The sequence below is a fragment of the Copadichromis virginalis genome, linkage group LG15 (assembly GCF_057382275.1).
Source record: "Copadichromis virginalis isolate Kocher_CV1m ecotype Utaka linkage group LG15, C_Virginalis_male_GT1.1, whole genome shotgun sequence".
NCBI classification, from domain to species: Eukaryota; Metazoa; Chordata; class Actinopteri; order Cichliformes; family Cichlidae; genus Copadichromis; species Copadichromis virginalis.
In genome coordinates this window covers 13,424,675-13,437,264 of record NC_140632.1, presented here as the reverse complement: position 1 = coordinate 13,437,264, position 12,590 = coordinate 13,424,675, and the positions used below count along the sequence as shown (strand labels likewise).

Sequence of the window (12,590 nt, the reverse complement as noted above, 5' to 3'; positions counted from 1 at the left end):
CATACAGACACCTATAATTTCTACTATCCAGCCTGTTAAGAACATCTTTTGTGGGTCAGCTGAGTACAGTGATACACTTTTTTCTTCCTGTTCCCCTCATCTCTGTGGGTGGCTTTGTCAGGATCTGAAAAGACATCTGTTGTGAAGTGCAGTAGCATTCCTGGCCCTGAAACCATGATAATAACCCTTGGCCTGTCAACAGGAGATCATCCAGCAATTGAAGGGAGATTGCTGGACTGGGTGGGTGGTGGCTGTGGCGCAGCGCTGTCAGGTTTTGTTTTGTTTTTTTCAGATTAACAAATGAAATGGATCAGAGGAAAGAAAAAAAGATGGAGAAAGACGGCGTGCATCAGTGTATTTCTAATTTAATAAAATAAACCCAAGTCATTCATTGCGTTCACATTGCTACCACCGCCATGTAGATGTAGCTTATCTTGCCTCAATCAACTGTCAAAGACCGGATGAAATGCACGTGAGAGTAAATGTTTCCTCAACCACAAGCTGTCGAGAGTATAGGGTATTTCGAGGTAAAGGAAATCACTTAAAGTAACATGAAATGGATGAGGAGGCTGTCATGGCTGACACGCTGATAACACCACAGTAAGGCAGGGTGACATAGGTCAGAGTAGGGGACAGTGACAGCAAGATAGCTGTGATAAAATTCTAAATATTTCTCCTTGAGTCAGCCGTAAAACTTCAGAAAAAAAGCCAGAGGGGGAGGCTCTGTTGAACAATTGAGGGGTAATGGGTTATAAAATGGGCTTAGTCTTAGCCATCTCTGCCAAAGTGCATTGTCCTCATTCTTGCAGGAGGTGACAAGGAAGGAGTGGTCACCTTTGGTTCTCCTGCGAGACATAACCCAAGGCAGATTGCAGATGGAAATTATAGAGCAACCCATGCCATTAATGGAGCCTTCCCCCACAGGTATTCTTGGCTTGTGTTAAAGCAGGTTTATAATCATAAAATAGTTTTTACATGTACCGCAGGAGATTTAATCAATTCGATGATTAAAGAGAAAAATTCTCAAAATGTGAAAAAATGGGTAGATGCTGTGGTCTATTTTGGTTTAATTAACCCCTTCAGCAGAAAAGCTGAACGTATCTAATGTGCAAAGCAAAATTTAGAGCTGGTGCTATTTCATGTAAGGGCAATGCAAAGGCAGAACGATCCAAGTTTTCCCAGGAGGGTGCAAATTGAAACCTGCTGCTCATTGTGAGCTAGCTAAGAGCTAATGCCTGTACAGTTGGCACACTGACTTCTGTTTGGCAAAGCCAAATTCATGCAAATGATGAAAGTAAAACATTTGCTTCACTTTCTGCCTGAAAGCACTTTTAATCCCAGTCTGCTCAGCGTTTATTGTGATAATGTAAATCTAAGGGTGGCTGTTCTTTAGCCAAATACTCATTGCCCTGGTTTGGGTTCATGACATGTCTACTTTCACTTCCTACAGCACATCCTAAACCGGTTAAAGTCAGTCAGTGATCTTGTTATTGTTAGTCTACTTGTATGCAGCTTACATTTCATTACACTTCCTGCTCACTGACTTCATTCTAAGAATGCCATCTTAATTATCAGATGATCTAAACCAAGTTATAACCAGCTACACGGGCATATGTACAACCATACTCAAAAACCTCCACACGTACGTGTAAGTTTGTCTCCAGGGCCTGTACACAACTCAGACTAGAAGTCCATGCTGTCATTATGAGAATTACTCACACATACCTATGAGTAATAGACATAGTGTAGAGAAGGTCCAGATAAAGAGGCATTAGAGAGGAAGAGGAGGAGGTGGAGGAGAGGAGAGCTGAATAGAAGGTGATGAATGAGATGACTGAAGGCAAAGAAAGAGAACGAAAGAGTGAGAGACAGAAGTGGATTTTAAATTACATGGTGGCTCATGTCAGCAGTCCTAATTAGTAGCTTGGTCAGGTGTGGTGAGTGGGCAGGAAGCATGAAAAGGACAAAACACCACAAAAACAAAGAAGAGTCTACAAGCGCCAGAATCCACTTGACATATGCCAGTTCATTATGAACCTCCCCAAATTGAAAGTGAATGTGATCAGTGTAGATGTTTAATGTGCCGTGTGGAATTAGGTTTACAGATAGGTGTACGGCGTGACGGTTCAGAGCGTGGCGCGTGTCTAGCGCGTGGGTGACGAGAAAGAAAATTCTGACAGTTCCTGAGCTGGCTGGAAGCCGGCCAAATCAAATGTTGTGTTTGGAGAGAAGTCAAGAAGAGGAGGGAGCGGAGGTGGAGGTGAAAACAGGGCTGTAGAACTCAATCTTACCTGGGCATTAACAAATTCTGGACCTCCCCCCCAGTGAAGTAGTGTGTAGTGGCTGATTATAAATGTACATGCACCAGAACACACCCTCAAGAGTTTTCCAGTTATTTGTCTTTATCGCAGCTTATAAAGATTTCTAAGGTGTGACACTGCTTCTTGTTGCACCAGCTTGCATTTTAATTTCAAATAAGGTGTGCATGCACAATATAACCCAGAAACTGTTGTTGTGTATTTGTTTTCAGGATTCTCATTAGAAGTACCTATTTCATCATTCTTAGTATTACAGTGACATAATACCATAACAAGAATTGTGATTAATCTCATGGGTTTGTGTATCTAAAGCTCTGAAGCATCAAGTATCAATATGAATGAGTCAACCAAGCAAAGCAGACATATTTCTACTTACAGCTGTTTATTTAGTGATTTTTAATTTCTTGGTATGTAATAAAAATCATCTTGGTGCATTTATTGTGTATGTTTTTTTAACTGATGATCTTATGTAGCTACAGAACCTAGAGAACAATTGCTTCGTTTAAAAGACTATTACAGACGATGAAGTTTTACAGGTTGTTAAATCTCTATGTTGCTGCAACATTCTTCATGTAAGATATCCTTATTACACGACTACATGAATTACGACTAATCTGACTAACTTTAAACCTACAATTTACAAATAAATGATCTAATTTCCTCTGCGCGTCCTTGACTCGCTAACATAACACAGGTATGCCCTCTTCCAATCCACAACAGACTGAAAATGAAGATGCATTTGTTTGATCCGGACATAGCTGTGTGACAGCCTCCCTGGAGAAAGCCTCTTGCCTCGGGGCAAGAGTGTGACACACACACATGCACATGCACACACACACAAACACGCTCCAAGGAGGAGTCATGGGGCAAAGGGGAGAGAGGGGGAGGGAGCATGAGAGGAAAGGGAGTGTATCTCTCTCTCTCTCTTACACTGTCAAACACACACACACGGTGTATGTGAGCAAGACTCACATACACTGACTGCTCGGTTGCGCAGTCAGTATACTGAGGTCTGCTCAGAGAGAGAGAGAGAGAGAGAGGAAGAGAAGACAAGAGGCAGAGAACAGCCACTGGTTGCTTCTAGACACTCAAGCTCAAGAAGGGCACAGACAGCCTGACCTATGTGTGGCTCCTCACAAGGCTTTACAGTAAGTCTGCAACATCTGTCTCAGATCATCTTCTTAATTTTTACAGGAATAATATCGATTGTTCTATATTTTCAGCATGATTAAGAAGAGTTAGACGTTTTTGGCTCGACTTTTCTTTTCTGCATTACGACACTCTCCCACGAAGTGCAATCTCAAAGTGTGCTTTCTAGAGACAGCCCGTTACATGTCGCCCCCGAGCCACAGCTGTGTGCTCTTGACTCATGTCTTGATTTTTCAAAATATATTTTCTGCTGTGTCACTTGGTTCAATGGTTTCGGAGTGAGCTGTCACACTTGTGACAGTCATTCCGAGTCAGCTGTGGTGACACTTCAGAGAAAAAAATATAAGGTGTAACATCATATATAAATCTCGTCTCTTTGAACTTTTATTTGCATTTGAGAATCCGTTGACATTCTTTTGTTATTGCTGCATATATGCCACTGAGTACAGTTTCTACCACTAGTGCTGAAAACAACAAAAAGATGAGCGGTGGGCTTTTTTATCGCAGCTTACTGACTGTAGATTTATTTATACATAAATGGGGAGAATTTAGAATTTCTATTCCTTGCAGTCGTTCCCTCAGGAGTGAAGTTTTGACTTGACTTTTTATCTCTCATCAGTAAGGAACGTAAGTCACATGAGTGTTTACCATATATTAGCAAGAACCAGGCTTATCTACCACTATCTCAGAGGCAAACTGATGAGTCTACAAAGGAAGAAGTTCTCAGACAACACATCTGAGCGTTGCCTTTTAATCACGAGCCTGCCATCCGCTTTTTCACTCTTCTTTATTTCAGTCTGGGAGCCGTATCTTTTGTCGCGGCTGAGTTGCCTGACAATCGCAATGTCGTGAGAAGGGAAAGAGTGAAAATAAGGGACAGAAAGAAAAGGAAACAGAGAGTAGAGTGGCACTTCTTTTCTTTGTTTCGACATGTAAGAGCAGTTGTTTAGGAAAGGGAGCCACTTCGGGGCTGGCAATCAATGAGCAGACGTACTGCTTTTGTGCTTTTGATCAATTGGTGGTTTTTTTGTTTTTCTTTCTTTACATGTGTCTTCATATTATGGGGTTTTTGTGGACTGAAATCAGGCATATCTCACTCTAGCAGCCCTTCTGTGGCTTTTTAATACGGTAAATAGTCAGTATAGAGTGTTAAGACCTGGCCGACAGCCAAGTCTCAGTCAGTTCGGAGGAAGTCTGGTTGATTCCCTGGTAGTGCGGGTTTCCTTGTGAAAGTGGTCCTGCTTCGGGGCTGACGTGCACAGGAACCTCTGTTATAGCCCCGGGGTTGTATTCTGAGTCACAGGATGTAAAGGACAGAGGGGGGCAAACTTGAAGGTTCCACTTTGAAGTTTGTTTGTCCGGTGTTGGCAGTAGACGGGAAGGTTAGTTTCTCTACAGCATCACAACTGCCTCCTTCTCTATATCACACTTCACAATCTGGGACCTACTTTTAGATTCATTCAAAACTCAACTCGATTCTGCATCTGCTGTTTTATGAAAGAAAGGTTTGCCTTCCACCCTGTATAACCAAAATAGCGTTTAATAATAAAATCAGATATAGAATCATATGGATTTAAGAGCATTTTTCTTTATTTTCCATAGGCCGCCTCTTCATGTACCTCAATCATGTTAACCTCAGAGAAGTCAGCTCAAACTGTGGGTGCCACTGCAGCGATGCCAGGAAAACACGATGTTGATATGACATCATGGAGCGAGGCAGACTTTGAGGAGAACTGCACTTACATCGTGAAGGACCAACCTCTGGAAGGCGAGTCCGAAAACAATTGCAAGACACGAGCTGAGAGATCGTTGCCCAGGAACCTGGCCCTGAAACGCTGCCACGACTCAGCAGAGGTAACCAAGGCCTTCCGTGTTTGTTCTTTTACAAACAGGCAAGACATTAATGAAGACAAATAGTCCCAGTCCAAATATATCAAAGCAGCTATGTGATGTTTTTAGTAAATGACAGTTCTTTGCGTCACTCCAACATCCTTCCATCCTCTCATCTATCCTCCGGTGGGAAGTACTTGACATATTGTTGTCTAATTTGAGCTTTTCCTCTCTGCTATGTGTATGTTGAAGCAAACACAGACACAATAGCCAAGCCTCTGGGCACTCAGCCTGAGGGCTCTATGATTAGTAGTTATCTTAGATTCCCATCCCTTTGTTCCAGCAGAAAATTACACCATTAGGCAAAAGCCCATAATATACATAATACCCTAAATGTTCTTCCAGGTAAAATATGTGTCATCTAGCATGGAGAATTATTTCCATCCTCTCATCTATAAATAAGTGAGTGGATAAGGAACTGACAATCATATAGTGTGGTAAATGCATGATAAAAGGTTAACCGCAAAGAACTAGTCATGAAAAGGAAACACTAAATTTCCTCTACAAAAAGTGTAGGGAAGGGAGATCAGAGGAAGTATCCCTGACATCTGCAGTAAAATACCTGCATTTACCACTTTGACCTTCTTATAAGAAATGTCTGGTTGACGCTAAAGAACAGGATACATGACAGTAATCTGTGACACAAGGGCAAGTCAAATGATGCCTTTAGACAAAGTCATTGAATGCAAGGACAAAAATATCTGGATAAACTAAAGACAAAACTGTAGGCCTGAGTCTACAGTGTAAAGATGAAAGAGAAATACACTACCATCGCTTTAGGGCTTTTGCTTTTTTAACATGGAGCTCAAGGTGCTAGCTGGGGTGTGACCATGACACCTTATCCACTCTCCCCCACCCTGGAGGACTGAGACAGAGGACTGAGTTTCACACCTGGTAGTAGCAGAACAAGACTAGTAGTGAAATTTTAATATGGGAGAGAAACTAAAGATAACTTGGTCGATTGGCTTATTAAATATTTAACATGTGAAGGAGAGAAAACATTCAGTCACAGCCTCTGAAAATCCTCTCAGCCTGTATATTATAAAATAAGGACAACCTGCTTAATTGCCTTTTTCCACATAAGTGTCTCCAGGGGACAAAAATATTCAGTGAATTGACCAGATTCTTTGGAGGCTGTATTCCAAAGAATCTCATCTATCTTAGGATGTTTTAACAACTAAACGTGCCTGTAACTGCTCGCTCAGATCTTCTGTTTTATTAACTGACCTGCTGTTTGACGATTATGTGCTCTCTTTGTTTAACAGGTGCTTGGGGTGATGACTAAGGAGATCATTCCGAAGGGAACACGCTTTGGCCCTTTGGTGGGTGAGAGCTACACCAACGAAACTCTGCCGAAAGACGCCGACAGGAAGTACTTTTGGAGGGTAAGCAAGCCTCATGTGAGACTCTGCAAACTTAAATGTTAAATTCAACGATGTGCCTTTCAGAACTGTTCACATCCTGTATCTCTGACTGACTGGAGATGCTGCTTTGGCTATGTCGTGGCACGAGTTAGCAAATGTGGTCAACGTCTGACATCCTGTCAATGTATGAGTCAAATTTGTCAATGGTCTGGTGTTTTTAAATGCCATTTGCCTTGATAGCTTTCAAAAGTGCATGCACCATATATGTCAGTGTGTTTGCCCGTTCTGTGCGCTTCTGTCTGAGGTCTTTCTCTCTCTCTCTCTGTCTCTCTCTCTCTCACACACACACGCACAAGCACACACAGCTGTTTGGTTTCAGTGACGCAGCGGTTCTCCTGTGTCTTCGCTTCTCACAGTAGTGGTATCACTGCCAGTAAATACACCATACACATGTCCGCACTTCTCCAAACTAACAAACTCTCACACTGACTAAGCAAGGAAGTGGCTTCAAGCCTGAGAACTGTTTATGTTACACATTCAGCAGCATCAGGGCATCTTCCATTGCACACATGCTCCTGAGTAATTCTATAGCATACACTCAGCAACCTTGACATCATGCAACTCCAACCAAAATTTTGCAACAGTCTGACAATTTGTTAATAATACAGCCATGACTCAAGCAACAGCACAGAAAGAACACTTTTGTACAATCGCAGAGGAAGGGAGGAGGTGAATAACTTCACCGTGAATGTAACAGGTGAGAGTAAGGAGTGGGTGAAACAGTATACCCAATACTACAATCCAGTCATACAGAGAAATTCTTTTTGAGTGTTCCCTTTGTAACTCATATTGTGTGCTGCAAAGACTTGCGCCTATCCAACATGAAAGAAATTACAGCATTTACCATAAAGGCGCGAGGAAACTGTGACTTCATGGTTTCAGGTTCACTTCTAATAATCAAGTGAATTATTTCTGATCTCTTGTTCTGCTCACGCTATAGGTCTTCTCAGAGGGGCGCTTACACCACATTCTGGATGGGCTGCATGAAGAGCGGAGCAACTGGATGCGTTACGTCAATCCAGCATGCTCTGTGGAAGAGCAGAACCTGGTTGCATGCCAGAGTGGCTTGGACATCTTTTTCTACACCACCAAACGACTTCAGCCAGGCCAGGAGCTTCTGGTGTGGTACTGCTCTGAGTTTGCCCAGCGTTGTAACTACCCTCCACTGGGACAGCTGGCTATTGACAAAAACGGTGAGTGCGTGTGTTTTTGTGTGTGTTGTCAATTTAGGAATGCGCAAGGACCGAGTGCTGCTGAAGTCAACAGAAACTAACACGGTGCCCACGCATCGAGACGTATCTGGTTTGTTCTGTCATTGTGAAGTAAGGCCCCCAGTCAAAACGCCAGCCGACTGACACACTCTTTGTGTACGTGTTTAAGAACTTACTCCGTCACACCCATAGCTCCTTTGTTGACGCAGAAGACAAAGGAGGATAGTGGAGACTTGAAAGCAGAGAAGAGCTGTCTCCAGGTGCAGCAGCAGTACTGGCGTAAGATGAGACCAATTTCAGGATTTTAAGCAATGTTTCAGTTTCCCTTTTAAACTCCCACATAGAAGGCTGCCGGCAGCTCATTCAGCCAGACAGCATTTGGCATTCATTCACAAACAGTAGGAATGTGCATGCTAGCAGAAAGACCACGCAGAAAAATACTAATTCAAACACAGTCACAAAAAGAGGCCGCTAGAGGTGCTGATGGCACTCTGGCACAACACCCTTTATTTATTTGGTTCTTAAGGAGGAAGCGAGGTAGGAATTTCTCTACTGACTACTTGAACTTCCTGACAAGGTGACCTGCTGACAGATTGATATCTCACTCAGTGTTGGCTGTTTGTTTGCTGAGAGCTGGCCTCCCTGGAGTGGGGGCAGGGTAACCTGGGAGTGAACAAAAGATAAGAGATGTGCTGTTTGTGTGGGTTGTGGGTTAATTGTGTCTAAAAGTAGGTGAAATGTACATGCAAACCAATGTATTTGGTCTTCCTCTCTGTTGTCGGTTTGAGTCCCTTGCTTATTCTGTGGTAAAGTCAGTGAAGCAGTACCTTTTTACCTAGATGAAATGCAAATTTCAATCCAGATTTTCAATCCAATTTATAAAATCGTTTCTATCTGTTTGGGAGCTGTAGTTTATTTGTCACTTCCAAATGACAAGTTGATTTTTGTCTCCTGTACACTGTGTATCCTGTCTGTCTTGTGACAGAAAATACACCTTCAACTGCCCAGCCCTCTAATGCAAATAGCACACTGTATCCACTCACTCTTGCTCTCTGTGCTATCTGTATCATGATCAGATCCCCATTGTTTCATTTCTGGTGTCCACTTTAACAGAGTGCAAAGGTCAGGGACATTCAAACAGTCGCATCTGATAAAAAAAAAAGTGCATCTCCTGAAGTTTAAAGTAAATTGTTTGGCTAGCGTAGGTACTTTTGAAAGCAAACGTGCATAGTGATTAAGAAAGAAAACATACAACACGTGTGCTTGATAAGACGAATATGTGCTTGTATGGCTGCATGTGTCAGTTAGTTGAACGATGATAATGTTACATCTAGTCTATGTTAAGAAATGAGTTTCATGTCTCTGATGATCTTTCTCTATTGCTTATCTGTCTAACAGAACAGAGTCCAGCGAAGAAGACAACAAGGAAACGAGGTCATACGGTCTCTGAAATCCTACAAGATGACCTCTCCAAATCCCCTTCTACCTGCATCAGACGTGTGGACAGTTTTTTGCCTCAGACAAATGTCTCAGCAGATTTTCCTTTATGTCCCAGTGTTGTCTACCCACCTCAGCCTATCTCCAAATCTATGCATGCTAATAGATATGCATTTCTACCACCTCTGCCATCCTGTAGCCCTCCAGCTGCCAAAAGGCCAGCACTAAGCATTCCTGTCCCTACTAATGTCCACTTTGCTTTTCAGCACAGTCAAGGCCCTCCCGTAGCAAAGCCTTACCAAGATCCCTGTATGCCCGATATTGCTAATTCTACTCTAATGCACGGCCCCTATCTACTGCCCCACTACTCACTTGGCCTTCTACCTCATTCATATCCATTCTATCGTGAACAACTGAAACCTCACTTGGCAGTCTCACCCCATGTATCGCCCTTTCACAACTATGCACATTTTCAATCGCCTTTAACCAGTGGTTGCAAAGACTTGACACGTGCACTTTCTGATTCCAAACCAGACCTCTTTCTTTCACCAATCCGTGAGCACAGAGACAACAAGGACCTCATATCCAAAAGAAGAGCCTACCTCAGCATACCCTCACACGACCTCAGAGATTTCAAACACTCCCCTCCCACCAACGTTCACACAGACCTCGCTGTGCCTGCCACATCCACCGCCTCATCTATGGTCACTAAAATCCGTGAAGCACAGCCGTCTCTCACACCTGGAGGATGCTCGCCGCAAGAGGGAATGGCAGCCTCCTCAAACTGCCTCCCTTCCAATTTTACCTCTGCCACTCAAAGTGAAGCTGAGGATACAATGGACCTAAGCAAGACAAAGCAAAGTGGGCAGACAATTGGCTACAAGACCCTGTCTTACCCTCTGATGAGGCAGAATGGAAAGATCCGATATGAATGCAACATCTGTGGAAAGGTCTTTGGGCAGCTGTCTAACCTTAAGGTTAGTTGCTCTTCAACACATTAAAGCAGTGCGAAAGAAAATGACAACCACCAGTTGAATACAGTGACTGGAGTATAGTATAATTGAATTAACCAGTTCCTCTGATTTCCTGAGTTTGATCGATAACAAATAAATTATCATATCTCCGACATCTTCTCAGGTTCATCTGCGAGTACACAGCGGGGAGCGTCCCTTCAGGTGTCAGACCTGCAATAAGAACTTCACGCAGCTAGCACACTTGCAGAAACACTACCTGGTTCACACAGGAGAAAAGCCCCATGAATGCAAGGTAAGGCTGCAGCTGTCGGAAATTGCTGGAAAGCATTAGACGCCTTATATCACTCTCGTAATAAATACGTAGGTGGACTAAAGGTTTGTACGTCAGAAACAAAACATTGAAACATCGCAGAGGTTATGTGACTAAGAACAAAATAAAGACTCATACAGAGATTCCCTTCTGCTGTGTTTTTACATAGGTGTGCCACAAGCGATTCAGCAGCACTAGTAACTTGAAGACCCACCAGCGGCTACACTCAGGTGAGAAGCCTTACCATTGCAAGCTCTGCCCTGCTCGCTTTACTCAGTTCATCCACCTCAAACTCCACAAGCGCCTCCACACTGGCGAGCGACCACACCGCTGTCCTCACTGCCCCTGTTCCTATCTCCATTACTGCAGCCTCCAAGTGCACCTCCAAGGCTTCTGCCCACTCTTGCCCCTGGCCTCACACAGATACTCGTCAGAGGAGCTATGTCGAGTTAACTCTGAGATTGAGAGGTTTGACATGAGTGAGGCGGCAGAGGAGCTTGAAGCCATGGCTGCAGAGGTTGATATGGACAAGGGGAATGTTACCGACCTAATACAGAAGATAGAGACCCGTGTCTCGGGCCACCGGGATGCTGACAGAAGGGAGGCTGAGAGAACCAACTACAAATCAGCAAAAGAGCGCTCGGGTGTTCAGCTGCATCACAGCAGTCCTGTACCTCTTCATCCAGCCAGCATCAAGCTGGAGTCAAGCTGCATATCAGAGCCCTAAGACAGTCCTGCTAATCCATCCATATAATCCTTACAGGTCAACTCAGCAGCTGTCTGTTTCTGCCCTATTTGAAGTAAAGCCTTATCTCAATCATGGATTTCCTAGCCTATACTCTACGTAGACCGCAGCATGTGAAAAATCTAGACTTAACCAGCCTGGCCTGGAAAAAGTGACTTTTTTTTATTAAATGTATAGATCTTTGATAATTTATTCAATTACTTTTAATCTAAAATGTACAAAAAAACAACAAATTTTTTGATATTTTGATTTTTATATCTCTGGAATGTCTTGATGGAACAACTACACATGTGATTATGCATTAAAAATAACAAAGATGCTTGCTTTAAAATGTGTTTTTTAGCATGAGACTGAATGTTTCTGTTTGTGTATGTATGCGTAATTGTGTCCCGTGATTCACGTAACTATTACTGTACAAGCATGACTTCATATGTAAGTGGGTTAAGCACTGAAATGACAGCAAAAAGAAACCTCAACTTGCCTTCTGGGTGAGTATACAGTTCTGAATCGGAGTTGCAGATAAACATCCTGTTATGAGTCTTGGGATACTCACAACCAGTAAATACCAACCCGTCATCATGGAAGGAAAAAAAACAAAACACACACACACACACACACAAAATTGAACAAGATTATCTTCATGATCAATATCCTGTGAATAATTTTATACACGTATATCTATATTTGAGTTTTGGTATTAGGCAGTTGTCAGACATTTCACTCACACTGTGTGACTCCACAGTTTTAGTAAGACATATAAATAAATTAAAACTCAAACAAAGAGAACAAAACAGACTTAAGATGACTACTTTTATTCACAATGAACGCTGATTCATACAGCGCAGGCTTGTGAATAAAACTGCAACCATATCTCTATATTAACACAGCTATACTTGCTATACTCAAGAATTATTACAGGATTTTCTATCCAGTATCCTTCTGTGGTTCTTTTACTACAACCTAAAATAGTGTAGTTGTGGAAAGGGTTAAAAACAAAGTGCCAATTTATGCGAGTGATGATGAGGTAATGGGGCTCTTGTAAACTGCTCTGGAGCTTTTTCTCCATTTAAGAAAGTAAATTAAAGAAGTGGTGGGTCAAGTAGGTGTCATTAATGGCTTTCAAAATGACACA

General features: G+C 42.6%; 2 protein-coding genes across 3 annotated transcripts in view; one reads left to right on the top strand and one right to left on the bottom strand.

The window, feature by feature from the left end:
* The window catches only part of efhc1 (EF-hand domain (C-terminal) containing 1), a 127,719-nt gene that overhangs the window by 92,660 nt on the left and 22,469 nt on the right, over positions 1-12,590 (bottom strand). The gene's annotated exons all lie outside the window — the stretch shown is intronic.
* prdm1c (PR domain containing 1c, with ZNF domain) lies at positions 3,286-11,832 on the top strand. 2 transcript variants are annotated; one of them, XM_085432018.1, is made up of 8 exons: positions 3,286-3,466; positions 5,070-5,321; positions 6,623-6,742; positions 7,722-7,974; positions 9,391-10,406; positions 10,567-10,695; positions 10,883-10,943; positions 11,083-11,252. In XM_085432018.1, the coding sequence occupies exons 1-8, from the start codon at positions 3,440-3,442 to the stop codon at positions 11,190-11,192; spliced, it is 1,968 nt and encodes a 655-aa protein (XP_085288144.1). In that variant the 5' UTR covers positions 3,286-3,439; the 3' UTR covers positions 11,193-11,252. The 2 variants fall into 2 exon arrangements, with proteins under 2 accessions (XP_085288144.1, XP_085288143.1); XM_085432017.1 differs by having other exon boundaries at positions 10,883-11,832.

What these genes read in the sequence shown, in the direction of transcription:
- prdm1c (XM_085432017.1), top strand. Translation starts at nt 3,440, where the DNA reads ATGTGTGGCTCCTCACAAGGCTTTACA. An exon ending in GCTCCTCACAAGGCTTTACA is followed by an intron (nt 3,467 to 5,069) that starts GTAAGTCTGCAA and finishes TATTTTCCATAG; the next exon opens with GCCGCCTCTTCATGTACCTC. An exon ending in ACAGGAAGTACTTTTGGAGG is followed by an intron (nt 6,743 to 7,721) that starts GTAAGCAAGCCT and finishes CTCACGCTATAG; the next exon opens with GTCTTCTCAGAGGGGCGCTT.